The 18,287-nt window shown below is 46.2% G+C and overlaps 1 protein-coding gene across 2 annotated transcripts in view; it reads right to left on the bottom strand.

Moving 5' to 3' along the window:
• LOC142560756 (deubiquitinating protein VCPIP1-like) overlaps positions 1 to 18,287 on the bottom strand; it is a 72,137-nt gene that overhangs the window by 44,677 nt on the left and 9,173 nt on the right. For both annotated transcript variants that reach the window (XM_075673076.1, XM_075673077.1), the window contains exons 3-5: positions 12,637 to 13,082; positions 7,863 to 8,193; positions 6,226 to 6,468 (exon numbers count right to left, since the gene is read on the bottom strand). In XM_075673076.1, coding sequence (XP_075529191.1) covers positions 6,226 to 6,468; positions 7,863 to 8,193; positions 12,637 to 13,082 — 1,020 coding nt within the window. The remainder of the gene's footprint in view (positions 1 to 6,225; positions 6,469 to 7,862; positions 8,194 to 12,636; positions 13,083 to 18,287) is intronic.

Genomic DNA, 18,287 nt, shown 5'->3' with positions numbered 1-18,287 from the left:
ACGAACTTTAGAATTATATCAGTTTGAAACCAGCAAACCATTGCATGCCACTGATATGAAAAATGCAAAGCCAATGAAATGAACAAGTTGAGGACAAATATGTTAACGAAACTTTGTCATTCAAGATCCTTGTTTACATTCTTGCACACAGGCAACGGCCAGTGAAAAATCTCAATGACGCTGTCATTTGCTCCAACGTATTACGCAGGAGCAGCTGTCACAGATACTGTATCATGAGTAATTGCACTGAAATTATAGTCACAACAAAGAGCGCATATAAAAAGCAGGAGTTCAGCAAAATATATGAGGGCGAGTCAAATGAAAGTGATCCAATGCGAATATAGGACAAACGGAGTACTTTATTTAAAAGTAGTCTCCATGAGCAATTAGACATTTGTCCTATTGACTAACGAGTCGTGTGATTCCCGTCTCATAAAACTACTTGGGTTGCTGCTCCAAAAAGTCTGCAACTGACTCTTTCACGTCATCGTCTGACAAGAATCTGGTTCCCTTAAGCTGTTTTCTTCACTTGCCCCAAAATGTGGAAGTCGCAAGGCCACAAGTGTGAGTTGCATGGCGGAAATTGCAGTGTTTCCCACATGAACTTCGCCAGTTTTATATTAACCACATCAGCGATGTGGAGGCGGGCATTGTCGTGGAACAAGATGATCCCATTAGTCAATTAGTCAACGTCGTTTGTACTTGATTGCGACACGTAGCCCATCCCGCGTTTCACAGTATCGGAAACAATTGATAGACTCTCAAGATTTAGCAAATTCTATCAGTAATGGCCTCTGATGATCGAAAAAGAAGTCAACACCTTTCCGGCGGAAATGACTGCCTTTGCTTTCTTGAGGGTGATGAATTCGAATGTTTCCTCTGTAAGCTTTGCTGCCGTGTTTCAGGCTCGTAGTAGTGGCACCATGGTTCGTCGCCAATCCCAATTGCAGACAAGAAGTCGTCACCCTCATTGTGATACCGGATCAGATGAGTCAAGGCAGCGCCGAATTCTCCGTCTTCTGGCGGTGGTTCAAAATTTTGGGCATCCATTGCGCACACAAGAGCTGATAACTGATATGTTCATGAATTATGGCGTAAACGGAACTGTGACTGATCTTCACACGCTCGGCCGGTTCATCGATGCCTATCGTTCATTCTTGTCTCAGCTCATCAGCTCATCAATCTTTGCAATGTTGTTGGGGGTGATTGCACGGTGGCTCTGGCCCGGTCTTTGATCGTCTTTCCAACTTTCAGGTCCTTCTTTGAACCGTTTGCTCCAACTCTTCACAGTGGCCAATGACATGCAATGTTCTAGGTACACGGCAGCTATACGACTAATTTCTTTTTAGGAAGTACCTTCAGCTGTCAAAAACCTCATGGCACCACGCTGCCAAACTTCTAGAGCGTCCATTACGTCACACAACCATGTTCAACCCAGTGTATGAGAGCATTACAGAACATTTATCCCCATACATCCGTGTCACTTTTTGTAAATGAGAGGTGCCTGTGTGCTACGCGCATGTTTCCCAGATAATGAACTGAACCATTATTGCGCGGGGTGGGTAGACTCACTTTTATTTGACTCGCCCTTGTACATTAGGAATGCTAAGATACAATGGAATATATAAATGCGAAGATACAGATTGATAAAGGGCAAAAAAGTGTCACTGGAAACAAAGTTTGCTGCACGTATACACAAATCCTCGCAACAAGATATTTAAATATACGTATAAGTATCCAATAAATCTACGTATCTAAGAAAAAGTCACTGTATATAATGGATCAAATAAGGCAAATAAACAGGTTGCGCAATCACAGATTCATGGAATCCTAGATCCTGCGCTCGTTCCATCCACTCCCCCCAATATATACCGCCCACGACAGAAGGTGGTGTGCTTCCTCCCCGCTTTTCTCCTTTGCGCACAATAGACTGAGCCACCATCGTCTGCTCACCCATGCCACCCCCCCCCCCCCTACGCTTTCCCTCGCACATACAGCATGTGGCGCGCGGCCCCGATGTTATCGCCATTGGACTATATGCGGAAGGTGAGGGCGACGGCAGGAATGCGCCGGTAGTGTCCGCATAATTGCTATCGGAATAATATAATAAGAGTATTCGGCCCGTGTAGTGTCCTGTGGCCCATTGCTTTCCTTTCCAGAAAAGAAGCAGTAACAAAATCGAACTTTCACCATGCGACAATTCCCTGCGCCACAATAATGCCTTTTTTCCCCCCCTTTTGTTGGGAGGGGGCACCGAAATTAAAAAAAAAAGAAAATGCATAGGAAAGTATCTTGGCCACAATCGAATGCCTACTTTGGGCCCCTAATGTGGCTACCGAAGGAATATCGAAGAAAACGTGAGACATTCGTTCCACCGAAAACCATACGCATACAGCTCGGTATCCTACATCAGCTAGACAAGACTTTCCGGAGATATTGCTCTCAAGCGAACACGGTGCAATCCGTCGAGTTGCCACAGTGAGGGCGGCGAGCGACCATTGTGTCTTTTTCTCTTCTGCTAGCCAGGAAGCGTCCAAAACTCCGCTAGGCAAAAATACACTATTCCAGAAAAAACCGAACGCGCACCGAAATGTGCCGCGCGGTTGTCGGGGCAACACGAGAAAAACGCATGCACTCTGGTTGGCTCTGGCAGCCCGCGGGCCGGGTAGCAAGAACAAAAAAAATTGGAGGCTCAATGTGTCCTCGTGAATAAAAGTCAAAGTAGAAAAAATAAATAAGAACGTAGCTGCCTTTGTGGCTTTAGTGTCTTGACATACACTTTGGAGTAGGTGAAAAAAAAAAATGTTGATATTTTTATGTGTGAGATGGCGGCACAAATGAACCATCACAATGCTTCGGCTCATTGGACCTCGCTGCATGCTTTGTCAACTTGTCTGATAGTGCGTTGATTTGGCTTGCCTAGTTGTATGTTCCTATGTACCACTTTAGAATAGTCAATACCCCTTTGGCGTCAAATGTTTATAACAGCATTAAACCAACAAAGTTCCGCAAATGAAAATCATAAGTACAACTTTGGAAATACCAATGCACCTTTCACATCAAAAGTTTATGAGAACTTTATACCCATAAAGTTTCGGAATTGACATCCATGCGCTGCGTAGATTCGGTGGCCTCTGCGAGATGCTGCGGCGAGCCCGTTCTCAATGAAAACGCCCTCAAAACTTTGTGCTCGGATGGGGCTGCTTGCGTTATGTGACTTCCTGTGCATGGATGTTGTCGAGAAATTACGCCCGAGTTCGCAATGTTCGCGATGAAATTTTTTTTTGAGTGTAAAAAAGACATTCCAGACAAAATGCAGAATGATTTCCGGCACCGGGGATTGCTTTGGTCGGCGGTGCATGGACAGCACGAAAAAATTTCGGGGGGGGGGGGGGGGGGGGCTGAAGCCCCATAAGCCCCCCCCCCCCCAACCTGGCTACGCCGATTAGGACTCAATGTCCAGCATACGCAAACACTGACATGGTATCCTCAGCATGTTTCCATTGAGGAACTACAGTATTTCCTCAATTCTAATGAACTTTTTGTTTTCTGGAAAAATTCACTACATGACATGTGCATTGCAGCCAAGTACGAAACCACAACTGGAACAGGCGACGTCCAAATATGCCTACCCCTAATCTTAAATACCACCTTTCAATAGAAGATAGGGACAACACTCGATGTTCCGTACACTGTGGCTCAAATGCTACAATTTTTCTATTTCCACGTGAGAACAAACTGCTACTTCTCTCTCTCGGGAGGAAAATCTGGTGACGGAACAATTAAGGGTATTGTATTATGCATTTTTTTTTTCAAGCATTAAAAGTGAGTCCGTCACATTTTGCATTTCTGACCATGGAAAAAGTCGAGCATTGTTACAACCAAGGGCCCATTAGAACCAAGTAAATAGGGTATTTCTTGCATACATTTTGGCTAGCTGGTGTTGCTGCATAGAAGAACTAATAAATGCCAATTCTGGAAATTCACATTACTGCATGCTGTGTCCTTAGCTGCTAAGAGCCAAGACATGCCAAGACATTCCACAAATGCCACCACCACTGAGCCGCCACTCTGCACTCCCTATTTTGCGGTTACGAAAAGTACAGCATCCTCAGATGTGCATGCCATTCCTAATAGGAAAGTAACAAGTGCACAATGTCAAATGCCCACAAGATTAGTGATGATTGCCTGTTGCAGGACAGGATAAACCTTAAAGGGCATAAATTTTACTTTGGAGTGCATATCCAGAAAAAAATGCCACGTTTGCTTGGAAGCAGGCCTCCTCCACCTTCCACACGTTTTGAGAAACAGCAAGCGAATCTTACGAAGGGAAAGAAACCTTGCATACACATTAAATAACCCCCAATCTCAAACAAAAGCTGTCACAGTCAACCCACCCTGCTTTCGTCCTCAACAGCGGAAGAGCATTAAAGAAATATGTGTGCAAATTAACCCCTTCCGTGCCATGCTAGTACAGTCAACGACTGAATTTTAGGAAGCCCGAATTTTCGGACATGCCTGATATTTCGGACGTCTTCGCGGCACTGCCACAAGCCCCATCGAATCAATGTATAAGGTCATCTGAAGTTTCGGACGCTTGAACCCGCCGCCGTCCAATTTTCTGGACTTTTTGACACGACGGAAGGTCCTTTGGCTCTTCGCGCAGTGCCCTTGCGAAGGAAATCGACTTGCAGCCGGAGCATATCACCGCTTTGAACCACAACTAGCCAAATCTAGCCGTCACACACCGATTTGGTCTGGCCACGCTGGCTACATTCATCGCCGCACTTCCGTCTCCGGCAGAGTTTCCAGAGCGGCGACATTTCGTTTGTTTGCACCGGCCACGTTTTGGCTAGCGTGGTGTGTGGTTGTGCTGTTGTGTCAAGTGTGCTCTGCGACGCTAGGCCTGGGTGCTTTGACGCTCGTCAGCGAACTCCACTGTTCGCTGACGATCGAGGCGAATATGATCGCATGCAACCGGAAAGCCGTCCAAACAACAATCAACAAGTTCTTCAAGCCACTGCAGCAATAACACCGGCTGCCCGACGATGCACATGTACATAATAAACTGGCAGTCGGCTGCATACAGAGTTTTTGAACGCCTCTTTGTATAGCCACTTCGCTGATGCTTTGGCATTGTTTCGGAAGCCTGGTACTTCGCCCTTTACGCTCTAGATCCGAGAAAAAAAGAAAAAAGGTGAGTTTTTTTGCATGCATTCATTTTTTCGGACTGCCTGAATTTTCGTACGTTTTTACGTTCCCTAGAGGGTCCGAAAAATTGGTCGTTTACTGTAATTCAAATTCTGACCAAAACTGGCCAAGTTATTTTTCAACCTTTGCTGTTTCGGTGCTACCTGCAGCCATACTGTTGCAGCTTTTTTTTAATGTTTTTTGGTGTGACCCCAGCTGCCAACATGCTTCACCCCCTCAGAAGGAACAAATGGGCTTCTGTTAGCGCTGTCGCATGGATAGTGTGCTGCCACCTATCAAAAGCCCGACTAAGTGCCGACACAAAACAGCTTGTCCATGCCATTTCTAGAAAATGATAAGTACCACTGACAAGCTGAACTCATCCTTGGTCATTTGGCACAAAAGGGGCTAAGGGCCCCACCCCTTCCACCTTCAAAGATCAGCTATCATTGCTTAAGCCAATGTCATCGCAAAGTGTATTAAAATTATGCTGTCTTAACCAGGCTTTGAAAGAGCAAAGGTCACTGGGTGCTAAAACTAGTGGCATCTTCGACTGGTTGCCCTTGTCTTCCAAGTCAGGCAGATCCAGCATTGCTTGAATTCAGAGGCAGAGAACAAACACACAAGTCAAATATGCAACTTGCTATCAGAGGAGGAAATGACAAGTGAAAACATGTGACTACAACAAAAATCTGATCATGCATTGAAGCCTAGCCAAAACGCCCGAAAGCTTTGGGTAAAATGGCAGCCGCCCAGCATTTGTGAGGATGGCAGAATACAGTGGCCTGGATTACAGTGGACCATCACCAACAGCAGCAATTCTGTGACACTGTGTTGTGATCATGTGACCGTAAATGCTGTCCGTCTCCACAACTGCTCGGACAACAGAGCTCGGAGCACACGGGATCATGCAATGCGAGAAGACAGCGATCGAAAAGAATCCGCTAAAGGTGCTGCCATTGGTAGGAAGGCTTGGATGAAGGTCAACCAACATTCACTACAACAGCCAACGGGCAGATGAGAGCCCTCCCTTACCCGTCCGTTTGTAGACATAGTGGTGGACATCAGCAACAAGAGTTGGGTGCACGCCGTGCTTGTGCTGGAAAACCTCGTCCATGGCCACAGTGAGGCGCATCAAGTAGCCCTCGGACAGCTGGTGGTCACCGCCGACTACGCAGCAACCGTTGGCATCAAAGTCGATGTACGAGTCCACCAGACTGTGCGGCACACCCCATGCCTTGGGCAGCAGTGACCGTGGGATCTGCGGAAGCTTGTCTCCTACACAGTGGGAAAGTCAGAAATTTAAATTACACTGCCCCTAAACCCCTCCGAGTTCAAAGGTGAGCGAGCACTTTCAATATTGCTTTTGGTGACAACGCACTGCGCTAATGCCTGCACTTTTATTTAGCTGTGCTCTATGTGAAACGAAACATGCTTTCGAAGATGAAATGCATGAACGCTGGTCCTCGCCAGCCGCCCATATATCAAGTTAGGGCTGATTCTGGACCCTTTCAGCAGTGGTTAGGCCCCTTGCAGTAGCTCTCCCAACAGGATTTTTCGGCTGCCGAGGGCAGTACAAAGTGTTTTTGATGAGCAGTGGAGCTCAAATTATCCGGCAAGGTTCAATTTAAGGATCAAAATTATGAAAGTTTCGTCCCATAGAAATGTATGGGTGCCGCTGGGACCTTTGGTTGGGATCGAATTAACCGAAAAATCAAATTATCCAGAGTCAAACTCACAAAAGTCTGCTGTACTATGGTGAACAGCTTAAACAGCAGGACAAGATGTGTTCTGCCTCGTTTTTGTACTGTCATCAGCAATGTTCATGGTATGAGAAATTCGGTTTTCAGATTTCTGTTCATATAAGAATGGTTAGCTGGGCAAGTAGGTATGGATGCATTATAGGGAATCAGTGTACAAACAACACAGAAAAGCAGTGGCAGGACTTTGTTCAATATGCACAAAAAGGATTTTTTATGCCTCGAGAAAAACTGTTATTGACTAGCACAGTTGGGCCATTCAATCCATAGGGTGATTGTAGTCCTTTTGTTTTGCTGCATGGGGTTGATCTTGGTTCGTGATCTGTGAATACCTCAGCATGTATTGCGTAACATTTTATGTAGGTTTCAATCTTCATGTTTCTAATACCAGTGCCCCATTGACAATTTAAATTGTGATCGATAACGATTGGGCTTGATTGCGATCGGAAGTGCTCTATATGACTGGTGCATTAGAGAACGAGAAGAAAGGGGGTTAACCGAGGCCTGATCTTTTTTTCATCGTATCATGAGAAGCCAACAAGGACGCCAGGGATCATTCCCGCAGGTGGGGAACGATCCCACCTGTGGCAAGTTGTTTTTTCATCCGCTTTCATTGCCATTAATTTATAATTTCTTAAATTAAATTAGTAAGTACAAGTAATTTCCCCTATACTGTCCTTGGTGTCTTTGTTGGCTTCTCATGATATGGTGCAGTAGAGTATCATTTGGTTGAATCCAGCAAAGTTCCACGACTTTCTCCTCTCGGTCTGTGTAGTCAATCCACTGGTTCCCTAAGACAAGACTTCTGAACACTTGGACTTTCTTTAGACCAATCCCCACCAAGTACAAACGACCGGTTGCTCCACCAAGTCCAAACGATCGGTTGGTAACTGCACTGGCCGCCACGCTCACCCATGCGTACGCCGACCAGCGGAATGTAGTGGTTCCGGCCCGAGGAGCTCCAGGAGAGGCAGAGGGGCGGGTTGCGGCGGTTGCGGGGCCCACCGCGACACTGCTCAGGCGCCACCAGGCTGGGCAGGAACAGGGCGGCATAGTCGCCGGGGCTCTGCATGCCCGCCAGCGAGTCGAGCAGAATGATGGGCCGCCGCAGCACGTTGGCCAGACTGAACACGTGGATGTTGCGCAGACCCAGCAGCTCGCCCTCGGGTGGCAGGAAGTCGGGGTCGCACTCGGCGATGATCGCCGGCCACTCCTTGTCGTCCACGAAGTCCTTGAGCAGCTCCTGCATAGTAGACGGCCCCGCTATAGGGTGACGGGCTCTGCCATGGTTTCAAGTACTCTGCCTGCCCTGACGGGCAAGACGGAATGAAAGAGAATAGCCGTAACGTTTAAAGACGGGACGACAGCAGTGCACTTAAGAAAAGTCCATGAGTGTGTCTGACCTTCGATGAGATTAAAGAGGCTATGACATGGTCGTACAACTGTTCTCTGTGTATGATTGTAACTGAGAATAGAGAGGTCCAATATGGCTTTAGAAAAATAAAGAATAAAATAAATATAGGACTGTGCCCTCCAGCGCACAATTTTACCCAAATTTACACTTTGAAGGCACTGCATCTAGGGCACTCTCAAGGACCGCCCCTTTAACATACCCTGTGCGACACATGAAGGAGTACGAGGCTGGTCACTGTGTCCCCCAAACATTCTAAAACCATGCCATGCTGTACTCTCCTTGCTCTGCACACTCTGGCACCCAACATCGCGGCAAAGCAATATGGTATTTGCAGGGAAAAATTTTAGAAAGACTTTAGCATAGGGTAAAGAGGATCAAGGCGAAAGTCTGCATACTCACGAGACATGCACTACATTACTTGACATTGCCACTTGAGTGCATTGTTGTTACTTCCTATTACTTGTTTTCTCCCACCAAGGTTGTGGGTATGAGTGCCTTGATTAAGTACACCTTAATTAACTTTGCCCTAATTATCACCAAGGGTTGCGAGTTCAACTCCGACCAAAGGTTGCGAGTTCAAATGCTTTAATTAACTCTATCTTAATTAACTGTGCCTTAACTTTTTCCCTTCCATGGGAAAAATAGGTGTTATTTGTAGGTTAAATCAGATTCTTTTTTCTGACGGAACTACTGCACTCAATGTTTTATGCAATACTTAAAAAAGAAGCAGAATGAATACACTTCTCATGCATAAAGTTTTATTAACGAGATGTCATAAAAAAGATATAAATTGCCAGAACCAAGATTGTGGGATAAAATTGCAATGTTTGTAAAGACACGCTTGTATCTACAAAAAAAAAATGTGACAGATTATGAGGTATACAAAATGTATTGCCGTCTAATAGGCACTATGTCCGAAAAAATTAAAATTTCAATTGACCAGGTATTCCATTACAAAAATTTAACTGCAAGCACTACAGTTGGGCGTGCCGGGCTGTGGCCGCCAATGTTCCGGGCTGGTTTGCGTCGTCGTTGCTCTCGGGGTTGAATTCCAACGAAAAGGCAGCCTCCTCAGACTTGCTGCTGCTTGATGCATCGATCAAATCAGCCACAGATGCAACATAATTAGGAGATCTGCAATCTTTCTAAGCATGCGCGCCGCCCCCAGAGGCGGCCATTTTTGCTTTCTACTTTGACTATCGCATAACTTTGGACTGCATTGAAAAATTAACGCCTGGCAGGGAAACGGCAAACTGCTTAGAAAACAAGAACACAGTTCTCCTCCTTCACGTCCGATGGTGCAGAGTGTCCATGAGTAGTGTGGAAGGTTTCCAAAGTGGCGTTTCAAACCATCAATAGTGGGCGGCCATTTTTGCTTTCTACTTTGACAATTGCGAAAACTTCGGAGCGCGTTCAAAAATCCCTGCCTGACAGGAACAAAGCGAACTGCTTAAAAAACAAAAATATAGTTCTCCTTCACATCCGATAGCACAGTGTGTTCATTAGTGGCGCATAACGCCTCGAAAGCGGCATTTCACACGATCAATAGTGGCCTAATTATGCCCAATGGGTGTGGTAGGGAAATAGTTAATTAACATTGCCTTAATTAACACTAATGGTAATGAGCTTGACTCTCGACCTTCGCAATGTCAATTGGAATCCAACTTCGAGATATGGCAGTTTCGCCCATATCTCTCTGTTGGGTTGTGGGTTCGAGTGCCTTAATTAACTTCACCTTAATTAAAGCCAAAGGTCATGGGTTTAACTCTCAACCTTCATGATGTCAATTGGAATCCAACTTGGAAATACGACCAGTTCACCTATACAGTGAAACCTTGTTAAACCGTAGTTGGTCGGAGCTCGGAAAAAGTATGTGCTATACGGTAGTACTGTTTAACCGAAATAGCATGAGATCGACCACTTACCTGTCAAAAACGGAACTCGGAGAGAGTGCGATGAAAAGGGAAAAAACAAGCAGTATTTATTCATTTCGCACGACAAAAGTGTTATTTTCGTTTGAAGCCGCAGCGGCCTAGCAGCGACAGCGGCCTCAAACTTACTGAAGCAGTGAGGCAGCATTTCAGCCAGCCCCCTCTTCTCTGCAAATACTCGCATGGCAGATTCCTCGTTGGCATTGCATATTTTCTGTGCGCGGGCACGGTAGCGCTGCAGAAGTCACGGGGCGCCTTTTTCATTGCAGGCTGCTGTTCTCGTCACGAGTGTTGCATTCATGAGGCTGACATAACTCGCAGCTTCTGCCACTGTCAGGCCTAAATCACCCGTGCTGTCATCCTCATCACTGTCACTAGGCGACACTTTGGCAACAACAGAGGCAACGATGGCGAAAAGTCGGACCTCGTAGCCAACATCTCTTTGCGGTCGCAGCAGCATTGCCGAGCAACTTCTTCGCATTCCAAATGCCACACACCATTGTCGACAGCAGAGCCCTGTCGCGTGCCAGCGCAGACTTCTTCGTGTCACGTTCGTTAGCATGCACAATGTCTAATCTTTTTTCTATGCTAAGCACCCAGCGTCTTTTTATGCGAGCTTGAGCATGACGCGAGTCCTTGCTTGCACGACCAAATTGGCACGATGCAACACCGCTCTCTGACGACACTGAAACGATGTTGGTGTTGATGTGGCTTCACGTGCAAACGCACAGGGCGCTTGGAGGCCGTTGTTCCGATCTTTGAGGCTTGCTGTTCTGCCGGGCCGTCTGATGGAGATGACGCACCGCGGTGTTTTCGCAACGAAAAGTGGAAACACTACGTGGTAACTGATATGTACGCAATAAGTTTGTACGGTTTATGAGGATACAAAATGCATTATGTTAAATGGCCGCTGAGTCGGGGATTTGACTGTACTATTTTTAAAACGGAACTACTGTTTAAGCGGGTATGGTTTAATGAGGTTTTACTGTATCTCCAAGCGGGTCTGACTCCCACCAAAGGTAGAGGATTTGACTTCCTATGAATTTTTGTCCCATAGCGGCGGGCATTGGATTTTTCGAGCCATGAACCATCCAAGGCTTTAGCCATAATAATGCCAAAAAATGCAGTATATTAAACTGAAAATACAAATTTCAGTCATAACGACCTGGCGGTTTGTAATGAAGTGTGTCAAGTTTGTGTTGATAGTGCATGCACTTTTCCGGGAAAGCAATGAAAACAAACATGAATGATGAGGCTGATCTACACGAACAAGCGCTCAACTATTAAGAGAACATAAGAAAAGACAGCGCAAGAATAGGAACACGCATAAACACAACTTGCAAAAACAAACTGTGGTCAAAACTAAGCGTATTCTTACCGCAGCCACACATTTGCAAATAGAGAAACGTTTTGCCGAGTTGGAGAGGCAATGTAGAGTCGACCGAGTCTTTAACATTACCTAGTAAGCATCGACTGGCCAGCCGGTCAGTGGTTTCTAATGGCGCGAAGCAACGAGAGCAGCAAGAATAGTGCCTGCGCACTAAGTTCACCGTAAGCACAAGTTTCGGCTGCTAGGCTCTTTCCAACAGCATGACACAGCCCCATGGCATGATTAACTCTGTACAAGATCCCTGGTTTATCGGAGATGACAGCTTCCAGTGAACTTGGTGCACATGCCCTGATCTCATTGCTTCATGCGGTTAGGTGCTGACTGGCCAGCCAATCGCTGCTTACGCAGTACTTAAAGGCCGGTCGACTGTACACAGGCACTGTGAGATGGGCTCAGATGCCAGTGGAGACAGATGGATGTCAGTGTAGTGCAAAATTTGGTGCAGAGAGGTAATAGCTGAATGTTAACCGCCCAGGGCTCAGGCACGACACTGAAGACACAGGGTCAGCCCACGATGGAAGGCATTCGTTAACTGCAGGCTACAGGAGAAGCTCAATGTGTCCAGGTGTGGAGAGCCTGAAGTGACATTGGACCAGAAACTTGGCGGGCCACGACTCTCACATCCTGAACATCATAATCTCTGTTACCACACCTCTGCCACGCTGGCAGACTTCCTCCAAAGACCTCCTGGCACGTGGCTTCTCACGTGTGATGCAAGCCAAATCTTTGCTTCGTTTTCATCCCTTCTTTTCCTTCAACTCATTCAGACATATGGATGAAGTTAGGGAGTTAGAAATTTCTGCACAGGACACACATATACCTCCACTTCCATTTAAAGAACACTTGGTGCAGGCAGGCTTAATGATAGCTTTAATATGTGACACCTAACATGCACAAACACACACACACATGTACACACACATACACACACGCACACACACGCACACACACCTTGTACTTGGTGAGGTGCTCCTCCAGGTGCCGCTTGAGGTGGCAGCGTAGCGGGTGCCAGAAGAGCTCCCGGCCGACCAGGGCCCGCGACACGGCATGCACCAGGCAGTGGCCGTCCCCGTCCACGTGCACCGGCAGCAGCCGGTCCTCGCCGTCGTTGTGGGCCCGCACCAGGGCCAGGGTGCCACGCAGGTAAGACAGGCTCCCCGACACGTCTTTGCCATAGCCTGCCACGTCCACCAGCTCGGGGTCAATGCGGAAGGCACGTATGGCTAGCACGCTGCAGTCAAAGTAGGCGCCCGCGCCCATCTCCGACAGAAGCCGGGCCTTGCCCGTCTGCTTATCCATGCCATACGTGGTGAGCAGTGGCGAGACAAGCTTGCAGTGGTAGTTGGACAGACCGCGCACTTTGATGGTGTCCTCGCCATGCTTGGGCACAAGGTTGCCTGCAAGATGGTGGAACTTATCTAATGAAGCTAACCACATCCTCAGTTGTCTACAGTGTAACCTTCATGTAAGGCTACTGGCGTATTGCAACACACAATTCAAAGAAAGTATCTTAAAGAATTTTTTTAGGGGAGTTGGGGGAGGGCAAATAGCCAAGTAAGAGTCTTGCTTGAAGCTCCAGAGTACACTGCTTTTCTTCGAGTGCCCTCCCTTTTTTCTTTCCTCATGTCCTACACAAGAAAATCGAATACTGCAACGGCACATGCAATGTGAACACATGTTCCCAGCTTACCTAACTATTGCACTGTTTCACATGTGTGCCATGAACATTGCGGATGGTACAAGAACCAGCGCACACATCTTGAACATGGCAGTTTGTGTGAGTATCAATAGTACCAGTGCTCCAATTTCTCATATGAGACAATGGATCTAGGGGGCTGTGACGTAATGCAAAGTTGTTTTAGAAGCTTCAGTAAAAAAGTCAAGAGCGTATGAGCAATTGTTTGGGGCACTTCGTTCACATTAAAAGTGCACATCACTGTGAAAAGTGGCTCGGCAAAGGTTTTGATTTCAAAGCAGTACACCTTTTGATAGCGCTGCCCGGACAGACATCCAAGTGCAGAAAAACCAGCAAGTGTGGCTCCATTGATTCGTGGGGGCACAGTGAAGTTCATTCACGAATTGATGGAAGATGAAGGCGACTGTTGCATTTTAGAGTCCTGAATAGCATCACTGCGACAATCACCAAGCCGCACAACATACAGGCCACACAGGCGCTTTGCTGCTACAACTCCGAGATGGCGGCCGTGATCAGTGTTGCCAGATCACTATGCATATGGAATATTTACTATAGGTACAGCTTACAAACTAATAACTGCACCTCATATAGGTGCAGTTATTGGCATTGTAGCATTCCTTAGATATAGAACAAAAGGAAATGCATAGCTTAATACTGACAGAGGTATTTCACCATCTCATTCTACTTAAAATGCCCCATTCATCTTCGTCCTTCGTCCCCTTGGTTCTTCCTGTTCTTTCGTTGCTTAAATGCAGTATGCTTCATCCTCCTGACACTCTTTGTTCACACTTCCTGGTGTAGTCAAGTAAACATTGATGGAGGTGCACTCTTCTTTACCAGAGGCTTCCAGATAACATATGGTCTTCAAGATGCTATGCTGTGATGCAGTCTCTACCACAGGAAAGGGTCCGTCAAATTTCACATTTGAAGCTCCAATGCCTTTTCTGATTAGGACCTTGTCATCAACCTCTATGTGTGGTATTTCGTCGTTGCACCTTCCGCCCAAGTTTCTCTTCGTGCATTGTTTGTAGATTTCCTTCTCCTGCATGCTTTTCGTTGTTTTGGTAAGATGAAAGTTTGCCCAGGATAACCACCTCGTAATCCGCAGGAAGTGTCGGCGCGACTCCTGAGATGGCGAAAAGAGGGCTGCACCCCAAGCCACTTGCGTATGAATGGTTATGGCGCCTTATAGCACAAATGCTGCCTCTAGGCAGAATTTCCACCCCATTGCAAACTGTGGGTACGTCTTTGTTGAAAACCAGGAAGCGGAGCCGAAGTAGAGAACGTCTTATTTTATTCGACGCTTGTAAAAACAACTAAAAAAATGCCGGCGCGCGCTCAGCTCCACACTCGTTTCTCACTTCTTCTCTTCTTTTTTCGGAGCATAATATTCAACAGCCTTTATAAATTGCTTCACATCATGGATGGCAGGCTCCACAAGGCCTTTTGCAGCAGGGTGGTAGGGCAAGCAAAATTTGACAGTCACGCCGTGATCTTGAGTCCACTTCACTTGCTTAGCACTACAGAAGGCAGGCCCCATTGTGACACACTGCAGTCTTCGTACAATTTCTAAAACGACCGTCTTGAAGAAGAGCAATGATGCTGTGGGTGTATTCCTTTCCTGCCTTCGCTGTAATAATTCTGGCGCATCCGTCTGTGCAAAGTAGAAACACTTGCGTTTTCTTGACACCTTCACCCGCTTTCTTTAGCTGCACTCACTAATGCTGCGGGATTATCATGATGCCTGTCTGAACTTGACTGTTTACTTCATATGCATGGCATGTCAATACATACTAGTTGCTAATGTCTTCTTTCATACTTGGCCATGTAAACCAATTTTATAGTTTCTTGTCCGTGTGCCAAAACCTATCATGACCATCTGACTCTGGGGTATCATGGTAAAGGTGAAGGATCTTCGGAATCATTGTCAGTGGCACGTGGTACTTTCCATCGATGTCTCATTTCTTCTGTGCCTTCCCACAGCTTCATGTAATTTATCTGTTCCAGGTGTTTGCCTGTTTTGGGGACAAGAAATCTGGACAAGGCACCTGCATTGGTGGGCAGCGGACGACAGCGGTGTGAAACAATGAAATCAAATTGTTGCAGGTAGTTAATACACTTTCCAATGCATATTCACGATTGTGCCATACCAAGAAGGTGCATCAATGCCTGATGGTCAGTGCAAAGTGTGAATTTACCTCACTCTAGGTAAGTTCAGAAACACTGAACAGCTTTCAAGATGGCCAGTGCTTCTTTCTCGGTGGTGGTGGTGGCATAGATCAGCTTTGCAGGTTTCAATGTACAGTTGTAGTATCTCATCACAGGATGCCTTTGGTGGTTAGGTTGGCTTGAGAGTTTCTGATAGAGCACTGCCCCAGTTGCAAAATAGGATGCATCAGTGTTCAACACAAACAGTAGAGAGAATTCAGGAATGCGGAGTATAGGGTCAGATGCCATAAGCCTTACTAGCTTATGGTAGGCACTTTCACACTTGTCATTCGACAGGGATTGTACATTGTTCTGCATTAGTCGTGTGAGGCATGCTGTCCTGACTGCACAGTCTCTTATAAAAGCCCTAAAGCATCCAGAGAGGCCTAGGAAGACATGCAGGGAATGTACGTCATAAAAGGCTTCACCAACTTTGGAATTCTTTTAATGGATTCTTGCTTTGTGCTTTGGCTACAGCCGTGAAATGGCCTTCCTAAAGCTACCACTTTTTCTTGGAAGAATGCACTTTTTTTTTAAGTTTACTTTGAGATGTGCGAGGCTGAGGGCATGCAGAACTTGCAAAATTTGACTTTTATGTTCTTCTTTTGTCTTCGAGAAAATGATGATAGCATCTATATAAGCATTGCAAAAGCTGCCGAAGTACGGTTTCAGGATGCCATTCATGATCTTTGAAACCACGTGGGGAATTCTTCAATCCAAAAGGTAGTCGATTATATTTGACTACCAGTGTACTTTTTGGTCTCCTCTGTCAAGGGAATTTGCCAAAAGCTTTTGCAGAGGTTGATCCATGAAAACCAGTGGCAGCATTGACAATAGTATCAATTTTTGACATCGGAAAAGGTATTAACTCTGTTTGGTGGTTTAGAATCCTATAGTCAGTGCCAAGATTAAAAGTCCCATCACCTTTAGGAGCAATAGTTATAGCCGAAGCAAATAGTGAAAGTGATGGTCGGATGTCGACGTTCAACATTGCTTGCAGCTCTTTTTTCAACCAAGCTTTTGTTCTCTCATGACATACTGTATGGGACTTTCTGAACCATGGTTTTGTCTGTAAATTCAAAGGGAACTGCATGTGAGTTCATTGCCGGAGCATTGTCTTGTATGCATACAAGCTCCGGATACTTGGCTCTGATGTCCTCTTCTCACTGAACTAACCTTAGACAGCTTGGTGTTCCTGCGCTTTTCATCAGTTTAGTATTTCCTTCAACAAAAACCCTGTCATCCCAACAGAGGTTTATCTCTAGCTTTTTCATGTCAGGGCGAGACAAAAGGAAGTCATAGATGAAGTCGGGTATTGCCAACACGTCACTCGTTACACAATGTCCTTGACGTTCAATCACCACAAACCCCCCAATCATTGTGGGGGGTTACTGCCCCATCGTAACCCTGGACACGTAGGGTCCTCCTACTGTGGAGATGACTGCTGTCTATTATTTTATGGTTGACAATGGACACTCCACTGTCCACAAGTGCACTTATCTCAACCCCATCATCTTGACAGGGACATAAAGTAAGCTAGAAGATGCCAAGTACACTTTTGTGGCAGTTTCATGAGAGGCCGGTTGTCTTTACTCAGTTTTGTGTGTGGTTTGCAGACAATCGAAATGTGAGGAGTGCTACCAGGACTATTCGAGTAGCAATTCGAGGACTTCAAAAAGTTGTTCCCAAGGCTCCCTGCAAGTTTGATTGACCATATATGCGACTAAGGTTCTACGAGCTCATTGCTGTCCACGAGAAATTCTCCCCAAGGACGACTTTCCTGTGCTGGTTCCACTGGTAAATTTTTCAGACACCGCATAAGGTTATTTATTGTATTTGGGGCTTTCAGTTGGACCTGCCTTCGAATAATGACAGAGAGTCCCAGTGTTACCAAGACTAATGATGAGAGTTCAGGCTCTGCCATGTGTAACAGGCGACACTTCTCAAGGCAGTACTCTAGTAGAGAGCCATGTGTGTGTCTGAAGCGTAGCGCCAACTCCCATCTCTACAATGGATTGCATTGGAAAACCACCAGGAAGCTGTGTTTCCACTTCTCCCAATATGCTGGCTTTTGATCCAGGATCTTCAGATCGTACCATTTTCTGGCAGTGACAACAAGGTAAAGTTGCATATTCCGTACTCTCTCTTCATTGGATAGCGTGATTGTCAGAAGCACACTCATAATACCATAATCAATGTTGTGGGTCTTCAGAGCCTCCTTCAAAAACATCAGGTTCCACCATATCCAGCACTGGTTTTCTATTTTTCAAAGACTCGGTTAGTGCTGCCATAAGCAAACTTTGTTGCATCATCGGCCACTGCTGCGCTTCAAAAACTTGCAAAACGTGGCTCACCTTCTCCGCTGACATATGCTCTGTCTGAGAACCACGGCACAAGGGTGCCAAAACAAGCTCTTCTACTGTCGATAGCTGCAGGTTCACCTTGATTGATCCTGTCTCCAAAGTTCCTCACAGCACGTGGTCATTTCCTTGAGCAGTGCGTCAATGAGGTGAGAGGAGCTGACGGGGGGGACACAACATGCAGACATGCATCTTGCACTTGGTTGCCAGTGAAGATAATGCGCTGCGACGAAGTCTCGCCGACAAAGTATGTAACCCACATCCTGATGGGCTGCACCAAATTATGCAGTGTTCCTTATCAACACAACTAAAGGAAACACAACTTAATACTAACGGAT

This window comes from Dermacentor variabilis, chromosome 10 (assembly GCF_050947875.1).
Source record: "Dermacentor variabilis isolate Ectoservices chromosome 10, ASM5094787v1, whole genome shotgun sequence".
NCBI classification, from domain to species: Eukaryota; Metazoa; Arthropoda; class Arachnida; order Ixodida; family Ixodidae; genus Dermacentor; species Dermacentor variabilis.
Note: the sequence above shows the minus strand (reverse complement) of the source record. Positions and strands in the feature narration are given on the sequence as shown.